Raw genomic sequence first — 15,828 nt, 5'->3', positions numbered from 1 at the left:
GGGAATACTGTGGCAGTTCTTCTTTGAACTCCTTGCAGCCTGCGGCTATAAAGCTAATATAAAACATCTCAGGATTGTAAAGGAAAAGGGAAAAAAAAAAAAAAGCAACTGAAAGGCCTAGGAACGCAGTGGGGTAGAATTACCAAAACGGGGATTAAAATGGCCCCCAGTGAGCAGGGAAGAAATATTCAAACCAGTCAGTGCTCAGTTGGCGGAGGGCAGGGCGGGGAAATATCTGCTTCCCTTTGTTCTACTGCAGAGCGGAACCTCAACCCAGCACGACAGACCATTGTGCAAGGTTTTATTTATTTCATTTTCTACAAGCATGAAAGGTTGACGGGACACGGGAAACCTTTTCAAAGACGGCTGTCTTGGAGTCTGGACAAAAGCAGGACGCTACACGCCTCGAGTTACGCACTCTCTCATGTGTAAGTCCTTGGAAGATAGAAGGGCATAGACCGATGAGTTGCATGAGGCAGGCACCTCTTTCTCTCTCCTTTCCAGTCACTAACCTGCACTAAAAGAGCGTGTTAAACCTTTTTCAACTATCTCCTCTCCCAGCTGGCACTGCAGTTGTTACAGAGACATCATTTAAACCCTGGTGTGAATCAAGGTGCACAACAAAGTGTGGTGAGAGCTCTAAAAACTTCTCAGAGCTCTAAGCCAAAAGCTCCTTTCATTCAAGTTATTTTGCTGCAAGTCAAAGAGGAAGATGAAGAAGGGTTCCAGGGATTAAAGCCCCTGACAAAGTCCCAATCTGTGAGTGACGATAATGTTATCTTACAGCCAGCTCATCTACAGCAGCTTTCATCTCAGGATCTCAAATAACTTATTTCTACAAAGCAAACCTTGAAACTCCTCTGCCACAAAGCCACATGTGTATTTCACAGAAAAAGCAAACCTACTATTTGTGGAAGACACGAGACGAAAGAAAGGCATACGTCTGCAGTGGGAATTGCAGAGGCAACAGAAGCAATTTCAGAAAAGCTAAGCCTCTTCCGCAGAAAGGCAGCGGGCATCGTTCCTGCAGGCCTTCGCAATTCCAGACAAAACCAACATCCGTAGCCCTCCGAGCGCACATTTTTGCCTAAGAAAAGGTCCCACTCGTTCTAAATTTTTGAGCCACGAATACTGCTCCTGATGAGATGAGGAAACCAACTTCCAAGAAATTAATTCTCTGCAGCTTGAGTACAGAATCTAGCACAATCCCACTGCAACACAGATTCTAAAGCAAACCAACCCCAAAGTGCACGCTGGCTACTCACTTGTCCTGGGACTCGATGTACACATACAGGTGAGGCTCAAAGCACTTGGAAACAATGCCGTGAAAAGGATTGTCAGGTACCTTTGGCTTCTTTGGCTGTAAGAAAACATGTAGAGTGTTGGTTTCAAACCCGCCCTGTACGGCCTAGCAGAAACAGTAATGCAACAGCACAGAAGGATCTAAGTCTTAGAAATATCACAGCACAGAAATTTGCTGTCAAATCATCAAAGGCATATAATCAACAGTATATATGGGGTCAGTGTGCCTGAGTCTTCCCTCCCTCTTACAGAGCTGTTAGTGTTCCAAGGAATTCTCTTTTCACTTGTAAAATATTCTTATCCTTAAAGAGAAGACTGCTGCATGCAAAGAGATTTCAGTAGAAGAAGCTTCACGCAGTTCATAAATAAAACCATGCTGAACTCTTCCACCAGTAACAAGGCTCCACTAGTCACCTCTGGAATGAAACGCAGCAGTTACTTGGAAGCAACACTGAAAAATCCCTCCATTTCAGAACGTTAAGGATAATAACTCAAAGTTACAGACTTCATCTGGATGAATTTTATTTAGGTAAACAGAACACAATTACTGGAGGAGCTGGAATTATACAGGCAACATTACAGGACTGCTTTCACCATGAAACACTTTTCTGGGGATGCAAAGACTTCTATTTTAAAATCACATTTAGAGCATTAAGCACATACGCCATTTGGGAGCCATCCCGTTTGCTCTCATTTTCGGTCAGTACTACATCCTACACAGTGGCCAAGCACATCCCACTGAAGCCACTGGGACTACTCATATGCTTAAACTTCTGCACGTTTAAGTACCAGGCCTTTAAGCTCATCTTTGCCCTACAGCTAGATTTTAATTTTGTTTTACCAAAAGACAATTTTTCTCGTTGCTTGCTGGCAAGCTGACAATTTTTCACTGCCTGCAAAGAGGGCTGCAGTGAGTCGGGAATGGAATTCTTGCCTCTCTCTGCGAAACGCCAGAATCAGCTCCCAGCCAATGAAGATACGAACTTTTCCAGTGGAAATTTTTTTTTTAGCGTAAGAAAAGGAAAATAAGAGAGCCTAAAGGACATACCCTCCTAAATAACAGAGGAAGTGGCACAAAGTCATTTGCAGAAATAGCAAAGAATGACATGGCAAGCATTTCTCAGAAATAATTAAGACTCATAGACACAATGAATACTAACATATGGCTGCAAACCTAAAGCGAGCAAACGGTTTTATGGAGACCAGACCACCTCTACGAGACCGGCTTCATTAACCTTCTCACTGAGAGCATGACTGGAGAATGTAAGTTTTTACAGCTTTGGGAGAGAGCCACCAGCCAGCATTCTCCACCCCAGCCCCTTTGCCAGTGCCTGCCCGTTTCTGCCGGATGCACACGCGCATCGGAGCCAGGAGGCAAACAATAGGTGGTAATTACAGAAACCTTCCAGTCGCCAAGTCTCCAGGATGGCAGTGCCGACACAAGCTTGCAGATTCATGATGTTTACGATTTACCAGGCTGGAAGAGCCAGCTCCTAATGCAGGACTGGTTTTCTGCGTGTCCGCGTGTGTCTCTGCATCACGCTGCTCCCAGCATGTCTGGTGGGGAGAATACTAAGTCTTTTAACAGTAGCAGTGAAGCTGTATTTCTGAGTGTGCAATCCTGTCCAAAAGCTGCAGATGTTTAAGCTATTTCCTCCTTGAGTTTGATGGAAATAATAAAAGGTTACTGTTGTCACAGTAAGGAGGTCTGCAGCTGGCCCAGTTTCCTTTCATTACTATCCAAAGTAAACAGATTAAATTGAACAGCTAGGACCACTAAAAGAGGTTCTTTTTTAACATGGATTTCCCCCCCCAAACTCTTGTGCTCCTTCTTACACTCCCAACTGTCTTGAATTCTCATGACCAATGTCTTGGAAGAGCTCTACCACTCAAAACTCTTCATCTTCAACTCTTCCCGTCCCTTTTCTTCAGCTAGCGACAGCAGCAGACGAGACCTCCAACACGAACCCACCAGCACTACCCACCAGCTGCTGGCGCCTTGAAACTGAAATATTGGAGCCTACGGGGCTCCCATTTGGCAGCCGCCCTTGCAGCGGAGTCCAGCACTGCGTTGTGAGCACTAACACAGGGCATACCCAGAAGGAGAGGGCAACCTCGCCACAAACAGCATTTCAAGGGGTAGCTCAGTGCATGGCTTTGCACCAGCCTCCCCGTGTACAGGGAGCAGAGCGGCTCCTTTCTCAGAAGCACCTGAGCTGCTGCTGGCCGGGCCAGTGCGTTGTACTCTTCACTAAAACCAGCCCTGAGCAGCCTAATTATTGCAATTATCTCTTCTGAGTGCCTTCTAGCACTATATCTTCTAGCACTATAGACTTCTCCAAGGACGTCTTCTCACCCCAGCATGGCACATCAGAGCCAACCTTCTTCCAGCCATTACAAGCTCTTCACAAAAACTACACCATACACGTGTCTCCCCAAGTTCCCAATCTCTGTCTTCCAGATCACTGATGAAGTCCAGCCAATGCTAACTGTCCAAGTTATATTTTAATGGGAAGAGCAAAACTTTGCTTAATCATTCTGTTTCAGGACTTCTGCTGTGGGTGGAAGGCAGAGGGCTGCCCTGCTCATGGGCAAATCTGGAGTGGACGCAGTGCACCACACTACGCTGGTGGAGAGCTACCACCTCCTGATCCGCCCAGGGGCACGGACACGTGGTCATCCATCAGGATACCACCTACACCTGGCCCATTTACAGGGCTGAAACTCACCCTCTCCAAGCAACTTACAACTGAACACTCAGAAAATATCTGACTGGTGAGTAAAGAATATGAGGCTTACAGGCTTTGACACGGGCGCCAATTAAAACAATTGCGTTTACTGTTCACTCCTTTAATGCTTGCAGAGGGCTTTGGAAACCCAGTGCTTTTACAAGCGGTTAGGTGTTGCCTGCTTTGCAGAGGCAGTGGATGAAAAGCACTGTAGAGATAAAAATCCCAGAAGTAATATATTTGAAGTGAAAAATCTACTCAAACTGACACTTGAAAGTTCCACGAGTTGCCTAGTGACTCCAGACTGACTTTGGCCAACAAGGCAAAATACAAATTGCAACTGCTTGCAGTGGGAGCTGCTTCTGGGCTCTGAAAACCCAGTTATGCTAGTTCATCTTTCTTTGACAGAAATCCTGTAGTGACATCTGAGCTGTTGCTGTATGGGCTAGAGCAGAATCCAACTCACCCTCATGTGGCAGGACTGTCTCTGCACTATTAACTGAAATAAAGATTGCTTTGGTTGCAGTGAAATGAGCCAGAGCAAACCATGATCGTACTGGGAGCCCGTACGCTGCACAGAGGATCAAAACGGTGCTAAATTAATTGCTGTGAAAACAAATCTTTCAAATCAATGCGATGGGAAAAGCTTAGGCACCACTAGAGATTTTGACACAGAGACTGCCTCACTGACAACCGGAGAACTTCAAAGACTTACTTTGTCCATATCACTTTTCTCGATCACAATCTCATCTGTCTCTGTCCCAGTTTCATCTTCCAGAAAGGGGTTGGTGGAGGGAGGTGGCACTTCTGGCTTCTTCTGTTAAAAAAGAGGAAGCTCCTGAGAGAACAGTCCGTTCTGACCCCTCTCACACACAGCTGCATCCACGTTCTGCTTTACTGAGCCCTTCAAAGCCCTTCACAGCAGTTCGTCCTCTCCGAGCACAGAGGGGACTGCAGAGTGCTAGCCAGTGCCTCGCCACCAAGGTTAGAGCACGCTCCCTCCTACTACAGGGCTACTACAGGCTCCCACTCCCACAGAGGGAGTCTAGCTCCCTCTCCATCGCTCCACCAGCACCCTTCATCCTCAGCACCCTCTTACAGCCTGCTTCTCTCACACCCATGCTCACTCACTCCGCCCAAATTGTCCCTGCAAGGGGCATTTTAACCAGTGCCAAATTTCCACCCTCCCAAACCACACACCCCCAGGCACCCCCAGGTATGTGGTGTCCAGGGGGAGGACGCACGACAGCAGCCCCAAAACTCAGCCGCTGCAGTAAATCCCGCACTGCGGCTCCCACCAGACTGCTCGTCCCCATGTGCACTCGCTAGGTAGCCACTTAAAATTCTGGCCTTCATTTTGTGTATAAAACAGGTCAGACGATGACATCCAGAGTGTCACAGCCTCTAGGCAGCTCAGAAAGGGGGACAGCGAGGATTTTTTTTTATTTCAAGCCACACCCTCCCCTTCTGTTTTTCTCAGTTATAGCAGCTTCTGTGCCTACCTTCTCCAAAGGGATAACAACCCAGTGAAGCCAATTTAATTAAAGCTACAAATTTCGTATGAAATTTGTCAGAAAAATAAAGCTATATTCTTGAGAGATCTAAATTCAGCCAGGAGGAAAACCTTACAGGACTTCCCTTTTTAATTAGCGGCACCTACTGATCCGCAGCAAATTACAGACAGGCCCAGCAGGCTCGCCTCATAGGCTGAATTATCACATCCAAGCAGGCTTCAAGACACCAGCTGGACAGGGAAGCCAACCTCAAAGCAGCAGCTTCTGAGCCACACGTGGGCTCTGTGCTCCCAGGGCATTTGGCTGGCAGAGCTTTTGGCTGAGATTTCAGGCAGAAAAAGCACAGAGATGACCCCAGAGATATTCACGGAGCTGTTTCTCTTGGCTCTGCCTTTACAACCTACCAAAGGAGACAGCGAAAAGTAGAAGTTACCGACGCCCCTGTAAGTAAGACAAACCCAACGGACAATGTGGGATTGAAAGTTGGTACCATGCGGTGAACGTGTCGTAACTAGAAACCAAGAGATGAGGGGACTTTTAGTTATAATGTGTCACTGACATGCAGAGAACAGACATTATAATGCAGTCACCACACCATAATTACTTTGTGGTTCTCCACAGCAATGCAGCTTCAGTTGCAAACAGCACAGGGCCCAAGAGAATCAAAAGAGCTCACAAGCAGTCTCTACCACAGTCCGCAAGATCAAGAATCACCTTCCCAATCACAACCCACTAAGCACGGTCACACTAAACCCTCTAACATGCCAGCACAAGAGGAGGCTCTGGGTGACACTTTCTGCAGTCTCCCATTCATGGAATCATGGAACCATTAAGGTTGGAAAAGACCTCTCAGATCATCAAGTCCAACCGTCACCCCAACACCACCATGCCTGCTAAACCACGTCCCAAAGTGCCACATCTACACATTTTTTGAACACCTCCAGGGGTGGTGACCCAGCCACTTCCCTGGGCAGCCTGTTCCAACGCCTGACCATTACCACAGCTATGTGCGAGAGGGGGCTGATTCTCCCTGTGGACTGAAGGGCTGCTCTTTAGAAATCCCCTTACCACTGTCCCATCAGCTAGAGTGCAACCTGAGAAGCGTTTAGCCAGAAGTCCTTCAAAGTTGGTTGTCCTCTGAATTGCAAACAAAAGCAATTTCACCTCGATCTCCTTTGCTCTCGTGCGCATTATCTTAGCAAGCTCTGCCCTGAAAGAGAGAGGGGAAAAACAGAAAAAAAATGTGGTTTTCTACAAAGAGAAAGATTTGAAACCTAAGATTGTAGTTCAGTCTATTCCCTAGAGACACTTTCAGCACAAAATTTGAGCTAATCCCTAAGATGCTCTCTAACATAAAACCATTTTACAGATCACATTTCAAACACAACTGCAGTTGTTTAGAGCTCTGTGGGTAACAGGACCCCACCTCCTAACACCCAGCGCACCACTGCAGCCAGCAACAGCCACAGCATCAAACCTTGGGAAGCGCAGTGTCTCCGACTGGGGTCCCAGAACAAAGGCAATGGTGCTACTGGGACTCCAGCTGGCACCTTCCTCGGGTCCCCTGTCTCTGGCTGGCAAAGAGCACGGTGCAAGGCAGTCACACCATAGCCAGCTCACGCGATTTCACTTGGCCTCGGATATGGCTGATTTTTACCTCTGTTACACTGAAAATTCATTTCCACATCACCTCACTCCCTCAACAGCACATGCAGTTCTTGTGATACTTCTCAGGGTTTTCACTCCCCACTTGCTTTTAATCATGGACAATTCTACACAGATATTCGAAGACTGCCTTTAAAGTCCCATGGGTATACGACCAATCTGGCGAAAGACAAGCCATCCTTCTGTTTTAGGGACGGTGGCTCCCCCGGGAAGCACCGTGAGCTCCCCAGACGCTCACCTCGTGACGTGGCAGAACTCCACAGCGATGCGCTCCGTCATGCACCACTCCTGGGGAAACATCCGCCCGTACTTCTCCTCGTAGTCCACCAGCTGACGCTTTATCCAAGCATAGCGCCGGTCAATCTTATCCAGCCAGGCCACCTGAATAAGACAGAGAACATCTTTAACAGCGGCAGCTGCTAATATTCAGCCTGGTTGCTTAACTGGGCTGCTGTAGCTTCACAGAGGAGCGTGGGCTATCGATCAAAGCTAACCTGACCACTATTAATAACACCTTGAATGTTAACAGTCATTCTTCAAAGTGCTGAAGCACACGCCAGACTGAAAACCCTACCTGGTGTGAATTAAGTGAGCAAGTTCTGTTGAAAACAAGGATAACAGCACTCCTAAATCACGTAGGTGCTATTGAAAACTCAATCCAATCATAATTCATTTGATCCTACCCTCTTTCTTTGTTTTGCAGACAGACAAATCTAAGTCAACACTGGGATGAAAATGCAGGAATTCCTGGATTCTAACATTCAGCTGGTTTTCACACAGCTGGTTTTCACACTCTGGGGACTGTGGGCCCACAAACCTCTACACGAATTCTGACAATATGAGCAGGATGGGTATTTTCCCCCTCAAATATTATTACTTTCTGGTCAAAAAGTAGAAAGATTAATCCAAAAAACTTTGACGGAAAAATGCTATTTAAAATAGCACTTTAGATTTTAGCCTTTATCCCCTTCTTTGTCACAAATCATCAAAATTTCAAAATTGTTAAAATACATTTTGATCCAAAATTGGTTTTCGTTTGTTGTTTTTCAAATCCAAAATGATTATATTAAATTTTTAAAAAGCTGTTAGCATCAGCACAGGAAGTTTAAAAATTAGCTGCAAAGATTAATCCACTCCCTGGAAATCCCTTCCCCGCCTTTTTTGGCATTTTGGGCTTTTCTTGTTTGTTTCGGGGGAGGTGCTGCTGTTTTTTACAGTTTTGGGGTTTGCAATTTTCAGAGCTTAATTTTTCAACCCTTTACAGGGCAAGAAGTATATTTAACCTGAATTTATTTCTTTGCTGTACGAGGGGAAAACATTTCCAGTGCTGATCCATGAAACCGAGGTCTAAGGCGGGAGGCACTCATCCTGGCAGAGACGACGCTGCCTCCCGACTCACCCATCAGTCCACACCACACCCCCGTGTCCCCGCTTCCGAGCCCTCGGGTTAAAAACATTTCACCACAGGAACCTGGGGAAACGCGCACTCTGTGAACGCCAGCAGAGCAAAATGCGAATTCCAAATGTCGCTCGCTAAGCTTCCCTTACATCTTGGTTTTCCTGGAAAAGGACCAGGTACTCCGAGAGGTGTTGTTTAATAAATTTCTTGATGATTTCCTGTTTGATTCTGGGATCCAGGACATTGGCGACCAGACACGCATCACGTAGGACATTGCTGGGTCCACCAGGCCTCTAGCAAAATAAACAGGAACAAACGATTTAAGGTTAAATAGCTGAATGTGTGACTGTAAATTGTGCTGCATCCAGGTTATCTTGTTTTCATCCTTTCCAATTATTCTTCTCTTTTTGGTGCTTCTGCTGCTACTCTTTATTACCACTTAAGCATCTCTTCTGTTGGAAGAAAACAGCTCCTTCCACTTCGCTGGCCGTAAAGTTGTTCTCAACAGCCAGGAAGCTCCCTGTCGCAGAAGGGCAGCCAGCTCCACCTCCAGAAAGAATCATTGTCCCAGCACTTCTGCAAAGCCTTGCATAGCCCTGGATATTCCGAGGAACAGCTACGAGAAGCGGCTGACAAGTGGGACAAGCAAAACTGCAAGGCCAAACTAATGGGGGGAAAAAGCCCTATAGAGATGATGAACTTGCAACAATTAAAGTGGCATCTGCTGGTCTGTACTGGCACACCATGATGTTCGTGGAAGAGACAGAAAATTTAGAAGAATTTTTACAAAACACGCTGTTTCGAAGCTACGTTACATGGACAGAGATTTGCCCTTCATCAAGGATCTGTTCCAAATAGTTTTCTCTTCTCTGTACTTGCTAGCTTTAGGAAGAAACCAGCAAAGCTGATACTCTGGAAGACAGAACTAGCGTTCACTTTGAAATAAATTCAGATTGACACCTCTCCCCCCACACTGTCTGCAAACAGTTGGATGCACAGTTTTGGGGGCGCACATTTGCTCCCTTAGCCCAGACCTGTGTCTGCGCTGTCCGGGTAAACTGGAGACAAACTTGGTGGTGGCATCTCAACAGACAGCCTGTGCTTGCCTTTCCCGAAACACAACAGGCACCTTCTGCGTCCAGCAAATAACCAGTAACCCGGGTGAGACGCCGAAGGAACCCCACGCTGGTCTTTAGGGCCACACATGAGCTGCCTGGGGCATTCCTCGACTGGCTTGCAGACCTCGCTGCAACGGACGGGCGCAGCACGACAGAGGAAGGGCGTCGTTTCTCTGCCACCAACACTCGATAGAAACAGTGAGAGAATACCTAGCACCCTGCAGCTTGGGAGACTCGTTTGCTTTCTAAAACAACTCCTGAAACAGAGAGAGATCAAATCTAGATGTCAAATGAGATTAAAGCCAACAACAATTACGTTGAATAGTTTTCAGCAACACTGTTCAATGGGAGGAAGAGGGCAAGTGACAATTTTACCTTTGTACCTTGAGAAGGAAAGGCCTCCTCGAAGTCAGCCAGGATCTGCTGTCCCAACTCATTCTGTGCTGCCTTCACCCTGAGGAGGACAGAAGTAGCAAAGGCTTTGTTGGTGGGACAACAACTTCTTTGTTTCGTTGTCTGCAAACCTTACTACAGAGTGGGCTGAAATGCTAACAGCTACACAAAGGTTTTTAAGGGACAAACAAAAGCATGCTAAAGAAAAAATCCACATTAAGTAGGTCTGTATGTCAAACCTAGGAGAGCATTTGCTCCCTGAATGACACCGGGATGATGACTCCAGCTCTACAGCATCGATCCCTAAGCTCCAGCAGAACATGCTCTAGATGCTCTTGCCCTGCTGCAATTTATTAATTCAATAAGGTCCAGTTAATCAGATGAGAAATCAGCACAGTGCCTCTAATGCCAGTGTGACCAATTTATCTTTACGTTGGCGTATGTTGCCAACATTTCTACAAAAGGATGTTTCTAACACATAAAAAACTTCACACTGTCTCAGTCTTCATCGGGAACCTTTCACAGTTCCAGGTGCGCTGACCTACTTTCAAATGCGTCCACGTCAGTACTGTCGGCTGCGGTTTTATCCTGTAACTCCTCCATGTCTCAAGAAAGATAAAAGAGCAAAGGTATGAAATGGGTGAAAAAGTTTTGAACAAACCACAATCCTGCTCTTTATTTAGCTGAGAGAATAAAGCTTCCAATTTCCAGAAATAAAAGTCAATACGGCTTAATTGATACTTCTCGAGAAATGGAAATGCCTACACATATTAGAAAGAGCCAAAGCAAACAGTCAGGCACTTCCATCCCTCCACAGCCCCCGAATTCTTCCATCACTTTTTATTATACTGGAAATGCTTTAAGGTCTAAACCTATCACTCAAAGCAGTGGATTTTTCCACTAAGATTGATATGTTAGAACGAGTGGCTACACTTACTCTTGTGAAAATGTTTGTTCAGACTGTGGGGAGAAGAGTTTGGATTTTTTTTGTTGTTGTTTAAGACTCCTCAGCCTTTTCAAGGAATGATCTGCTGCTTTAATCTTCCCAGTTGAGATCCATTAGTAGCAAAACACTACGAGATGACCTGGCAATGCTGGAGAACAGGCTGAATTCCTTACAGTGCCAAATGCAGAAAAATCTAGTCCTTTAAAAGTGATGGTTGAAAAATAACTTTTTATCTGTGATTTAACTGTATGTATGACCTGCCTTACCCAGGATTTATTTATGCGGATTTTGCTGGAAAAGCTTCCAGCCCGCAATGTCAAACATAATTCTCACTTCAGCCCTCTGCTTCACAGGAATGTTTAGAAACTCCTCTACTCTTCCAGGTATAGATCCCCAGTTAACACCTTTGTAACTGTGAAACAAAAGGGATACGCTAATACGCTGAAAGAGGAGGAGTGGGAAATTCAAGCATTAGGGAGGAACCCAGCCCAGCAGCCACAACTACAGGTAAAATCCTGCTTAAATTGCACCAGGAATTCATGCAAGTGAGCATCACAGAACCAAGCCCTTTGATCCTTAAAAGGAGAAAAAAAGACACCTAACATGGATTGAAAAAATTTATCTTTGAATCAAGAAACAAGAAGCCTTTAGTATTAGGCGTCATAGAAATGAATGAGTTTGTATGAACAACTGGAAGTACTAGCGTGGTCCTTCTTCCCTCACCGTCAGCTACAGGGACCTTCCTACCCGACAGCAGCTGCAGTGCAACCACCGTGGAGAGCAGCAGCCAGATTCCTGAAGACTCAACAAATTTCAAAGCGGCACTGTCAAGCAGTTAAAAGCCCTGTCCACGGGCCTTGTTGTTTTAGGCTCCGATTCAGGAAAGTACTTAAGGATAGTCTTAACAGGAATTCTCATATCCTCAGATTAAGAAACTTGCAGGAATGCCTCGCTGAAATGGAATGTTAAAAATATCTTTTTTATAAAAAACTGTCCTGCTTAAAAATCTCTCAAAAGCAAGGAGGGAAAATGAGTTTTAGCCTTTTTTTTTCCTTTGTATTTTGTAAGATAGGGATAAGGCAGAGCCATCAAAGTAGCCAAAGGTTCAGGTACATGTGAGCAACAACAGGGAGCCTCTCTGCCCTCCTGTAACTCTCACTCCTCACAGAAGCACACACACACAGACACACACAGTTCTTTTTCCACTAGCACACACCCAGAGACACGAAAACCTTTACGCCATCCATTTACAGAGTGATTGCTTTAGGCAGAGAACACAGGAAAGCACTTGCGTTGGCCACCAGAGATTACTGCTCCCCATGGAGAGCTGCGAGCCCTTCAATAATTCAGAATAATCTTCACATGATGGAAACTGCAGCGGTAAAAGCCTCGACCCCACGGCTGGCTGCACCCGCGCTCCCCGCCGAAGGACGGTTTCTGCACGGCTGTAAGTGTGTGTGAAAGCGAATCACGTGCAGAAAGTGAATCTCCCACCGGGGCTCAGCAACCCCAGGTGCTCTCGGCTGCTAACAGATTTCGGATCTCTCCTCAGGTGGGTTTGATCAGGACCCCTTTCCCTGAGTAGCTTCCCCCGGCAGCGTGCTGGGGGATCGCAGCAGCCGTCCCGGCTCACCGCAGCAGGGAATTGCCTTTTCCTGGGATCGCTCGCATGTGCCATAACCTTTGGTTACCCGAGTATTAGTGATCTTTGTTTCTCTGACTTTTCTTTTATTACTAGTGGCTTTTGTTCTCTGTTTCCCCCGCCTTTAAAAAAACAAAAACAAGAAAACCCACTGTTATGTTTCAAATTACATTAAATTACTAGAAACCGCAATTCCTTTAGCCAAAGCTACCAGAAATCTTAAACTACGCCTGGCAGCTTGCTGAGATAAAAAGAGGCTGAGCTAGCCTGTTTTTCTGCGGCGAACTCATAATCATCTTTCTCTTAAATACTTTCCAGGCTTTTTTCCACTATCTGCTAGGCTCTCTCGACCACGTTCATGGGTGGGTTTGTGACTGCTAATTGTATGCTCCCTCCACAGACAGAAAGCAGACGAGGATCGAGAGATAACAAAAACATGGCTGTTCCCTACAACAAACAACTTCCAATGCACCAGATAAAAGGTTGTTCTAGGCACACGATAAGGAAAATATTTACATCTGGATGTGAGTGGTGACATTTTTGTATCAGCACTCAACAGGATCAGCACAAGAAGGCAATTGATGAAGAGTTCAGTCAGGTTTCCAACTAACGCTTACAATGGGATTTTGTTTGGTTATTTCCAAAGGGAAAGAAAGAACAGGTGGAAAGTGACATTAAAAACACTTCATCAGCTTTCACAGCATCTAGGAGCGGGAACCTAAATTGAACACCCCATGACAAAGAGCACATCCAACAGCACCAAGCAGGCACGTTTCCTTCCCATGGTTTCCCATTCATATTTGGCTTCGCTCCATTCACACCGAGAAAGAGAGGCTCTTTATTAAAGAAAGCAACAGAATCTGCCCGTTCCGCAGCGTACATAATAGACTTCTTGTATATAACAGACTTTGGTTACTGTCACAGGTCTGTGTCAACATCTACTAAAGCATTTCTTGCCTTCACAAACATCCAAGAGGCTTCACTTGTACCATTAAACCATATTAATGAGATATCAAGCCCCAGCAATTTCACAGTCTAAAAACAGCACTGCGAGCAGCCAGGCAAACTTCCTTTGATGTTTCACGAATCACGAAAGTATTTCCAAGCAAAGAAGAGGAAAAAAGTCAACACCAAATTGGGCCCTAATACGTACACGCGTCGTCCAGCTCCAGAGCAGGCACCACCGTGGGGCAGACCCCCCTGCAGTAATTTGCTGCCTGGGTGCCAGCGCAGCCAGGAGACCCCAGCAACGCCCTGGGTGCAGCTCTCCTTTCGTCCCACAAGCAGCCACTTCTATCGCTACCAGATGGTGCAACTCTCCCTGTGTAAACACTGGGAGGAAAACCCTGCCGAGGCAATTCTAAAAATAGGAGGAACAGACTTTCTTGAGCTTTTCAGATCCTTATCTTGAAGCGAGAATAAAACAAAAGAAGTTTTCCTTCGTGTCCTTGCCAGTCGCTCTGGCGTGACTCGAAACCTCTGTGCCTTTTAGCAGCAGCATGAATTGTTTTCTATAATTACCAGCAACTACAAAAGTATTAAATAATCATTCATCAGAAAGGGAAGACCAGCCAGAATTCTGGACCAAGGCTTAAATTAGATTTGGCCTTAAAATGGCCAGTGACAGCAGGTTTGTGCCCAAGGGCATTACCACTCTGGAAGAAAACGAAGCAAGCTATCTTTCTGAGTATGAGGTTGGAATAGAACAACAGTCTAAATCCAGAAAAGTAGTGACATATGTTTGTATTTCCTTGATGTTCATGTTCGTTTAAGCAAATGCTTATGGTCAAAAGCTTTGTTAAAACAAGGTCTCTTCTCTTTCTCTGGATTTAGGGTGGATTTTTCTTTTGCTCCGTCTCATGGATTCCATCTGGGTTTTCTGGCAGAGGTATCTATACCATAAAGAAAGTCCTACAGATTTACATGAAAATATTACAAACAAATCATTCAAACACTGTTTCCACCACTAAACAGCACAGGCAGCCAGCTGCTGTCTTAGCAAAGGGAGTCACCAAAAAACTTAATTACTGTCCCTGGAAGGCTCCTTCAAGTACCTCTGTAATGAGCAAAGTCATCTCAGGCATCAAGAGGATGGTGGTGACAGATTTGCAATTTTCACTCTGAAAAGAAATGCTGTCAGGTATGGTTGTATCATTAAGAAGGTTCATCCCTAACGTTAATAGGCTGTTTTCACCTCTGAGCTGTGCTCAGCACTGCCAAAGGGTGTTAAGCAAACACCATGTGTGCGACGTAAGAGAAATAAAGCCTGTTGTGAAGCAGGAAGAGTAGGTTTTGGCCAGGAACAGCAATGGTCCCTACAACAGGGAGGGCCTTGTTCCCTCGACACCCAGCTGTCACGTCCCCAGGGCCCTGGCAGATCTGGTGGCTTCGTCACCACCGAGCTGTCACCCACTGCTGCTGAGAACAGTGGGCACTGGCTGTTGGAGCTGCACCAAAACTCACCAAATTTAAATGTGTAACCCCACGTCAGGAAATCAAGACTACACAAGCTCAGCATAAATGTTTAGAGCAGTCCGGTGTGCCGCACGCGATTTTGGGAAGATTCGCTATAAGCCTCAAACTTCTGCAGAAGTGGGCAATGGGAGCAGGTTCTGGCAGAATAAACTCAAGGTGCTCAGAATAACCAGGTTTGGCAAACGCACAGAAAGAAATCCTGCCTGCCTAAGCCCTTGGGCAACTACGCCGTTTGACAGCAATTCGACCGCAGTCAGGCACGTGTCTGGGCAGGAAGGGGCCCCAAGCACCACTATGTGAATGTATATACTTCTGCTTCGTGCCAGGCTGCTGAACTGCATCACTGAGGTTAAGCAAGCAGCAGAAAGCATCACCTTGGGGTTCACCATAAACACCTATGCACGAAGATCACATAAAACAATTTGCACTTCCAACGACTACTTCAGGTAAGTTAAATTAAAAGCTGGTCAATGAGAAGCACAGATCATTCATGAATTACATCCGTACTGATCACCATTGCTTAACAGTATAGGCTGCTCAAGATTTGAGTGAGCTGTGTCCAGTTTTAACCTGTTTGCTTCGGCTGGAAGGAAGCTCAAAGGACCACGTCCAGCCTTCACATCCCTGAGAAACTGCTTCTGCCTA

General features: G+C 45.9%; 1 protein-coding gene across 2 annotated transcripts in view; it reads right to left on the bottom strand.

Annotated features, from left to right (window-relative positions):
• VPS53 (VPS53 subunit of GARP complex) overlaps positions 1-15,828 on the bottom strand; it is a 68,272-nt gene that overhangs the window by 31,047 nt on the left and 21,397 nt on the right. The window contains exons 8-13 of one of the 2 annotated variants that reach the window (XM_075440040.1): positions 10,103-10,181; positions 8,759-8,902; positions 7,449-7,591; positions 6,614-6,755; positions 4,747-4,848; positions 1,266-1,360 (exon numbers count right to left, since the gene is read on the bottom strand). In XM_075440040.1, coding sequence (XP_075296155.1) covers positions 1,266-1,360; positions 4,747-4,848; positions 6,614-6,755; positions 7,449-7,591; positions 8,759-8,902; positions 10,103-10,181 — 705 coding nt within the window. The remainder of the gene's footprint in view (positions 1-1,265; positions 1,361-4,746; positions 4,849-6,613; positions 6,756-7,448; positions 7,592-8,758; positions 8,903-10,102; positions 10,182-15,828) is intronic. The other variant, XM_075440041.1, reaches the window with a different exon arrangement.

The sequence above is a fragment of the Opisthocomus hoazin genome, chromosome 20, assembly GCF_030867145.1.
Source record: "Opisthocomus hoazin isolate bOpiHoa1 chromosome 20, bOpiHoa1.hap1, whole genome shotgun sequence".
Lineage (NCBI taxonomy): Eukaryota > Metazoa > Chordata > Aves > Opisthocomiformes > Opisthocomidae > Opisthocomus > Opisthocomus hoazin.
The sequence above is the reverse complement of the archived record's forward strand: the minus strand, read 5'-3'. Positions and strand labels throughout refer to the sequence as shown.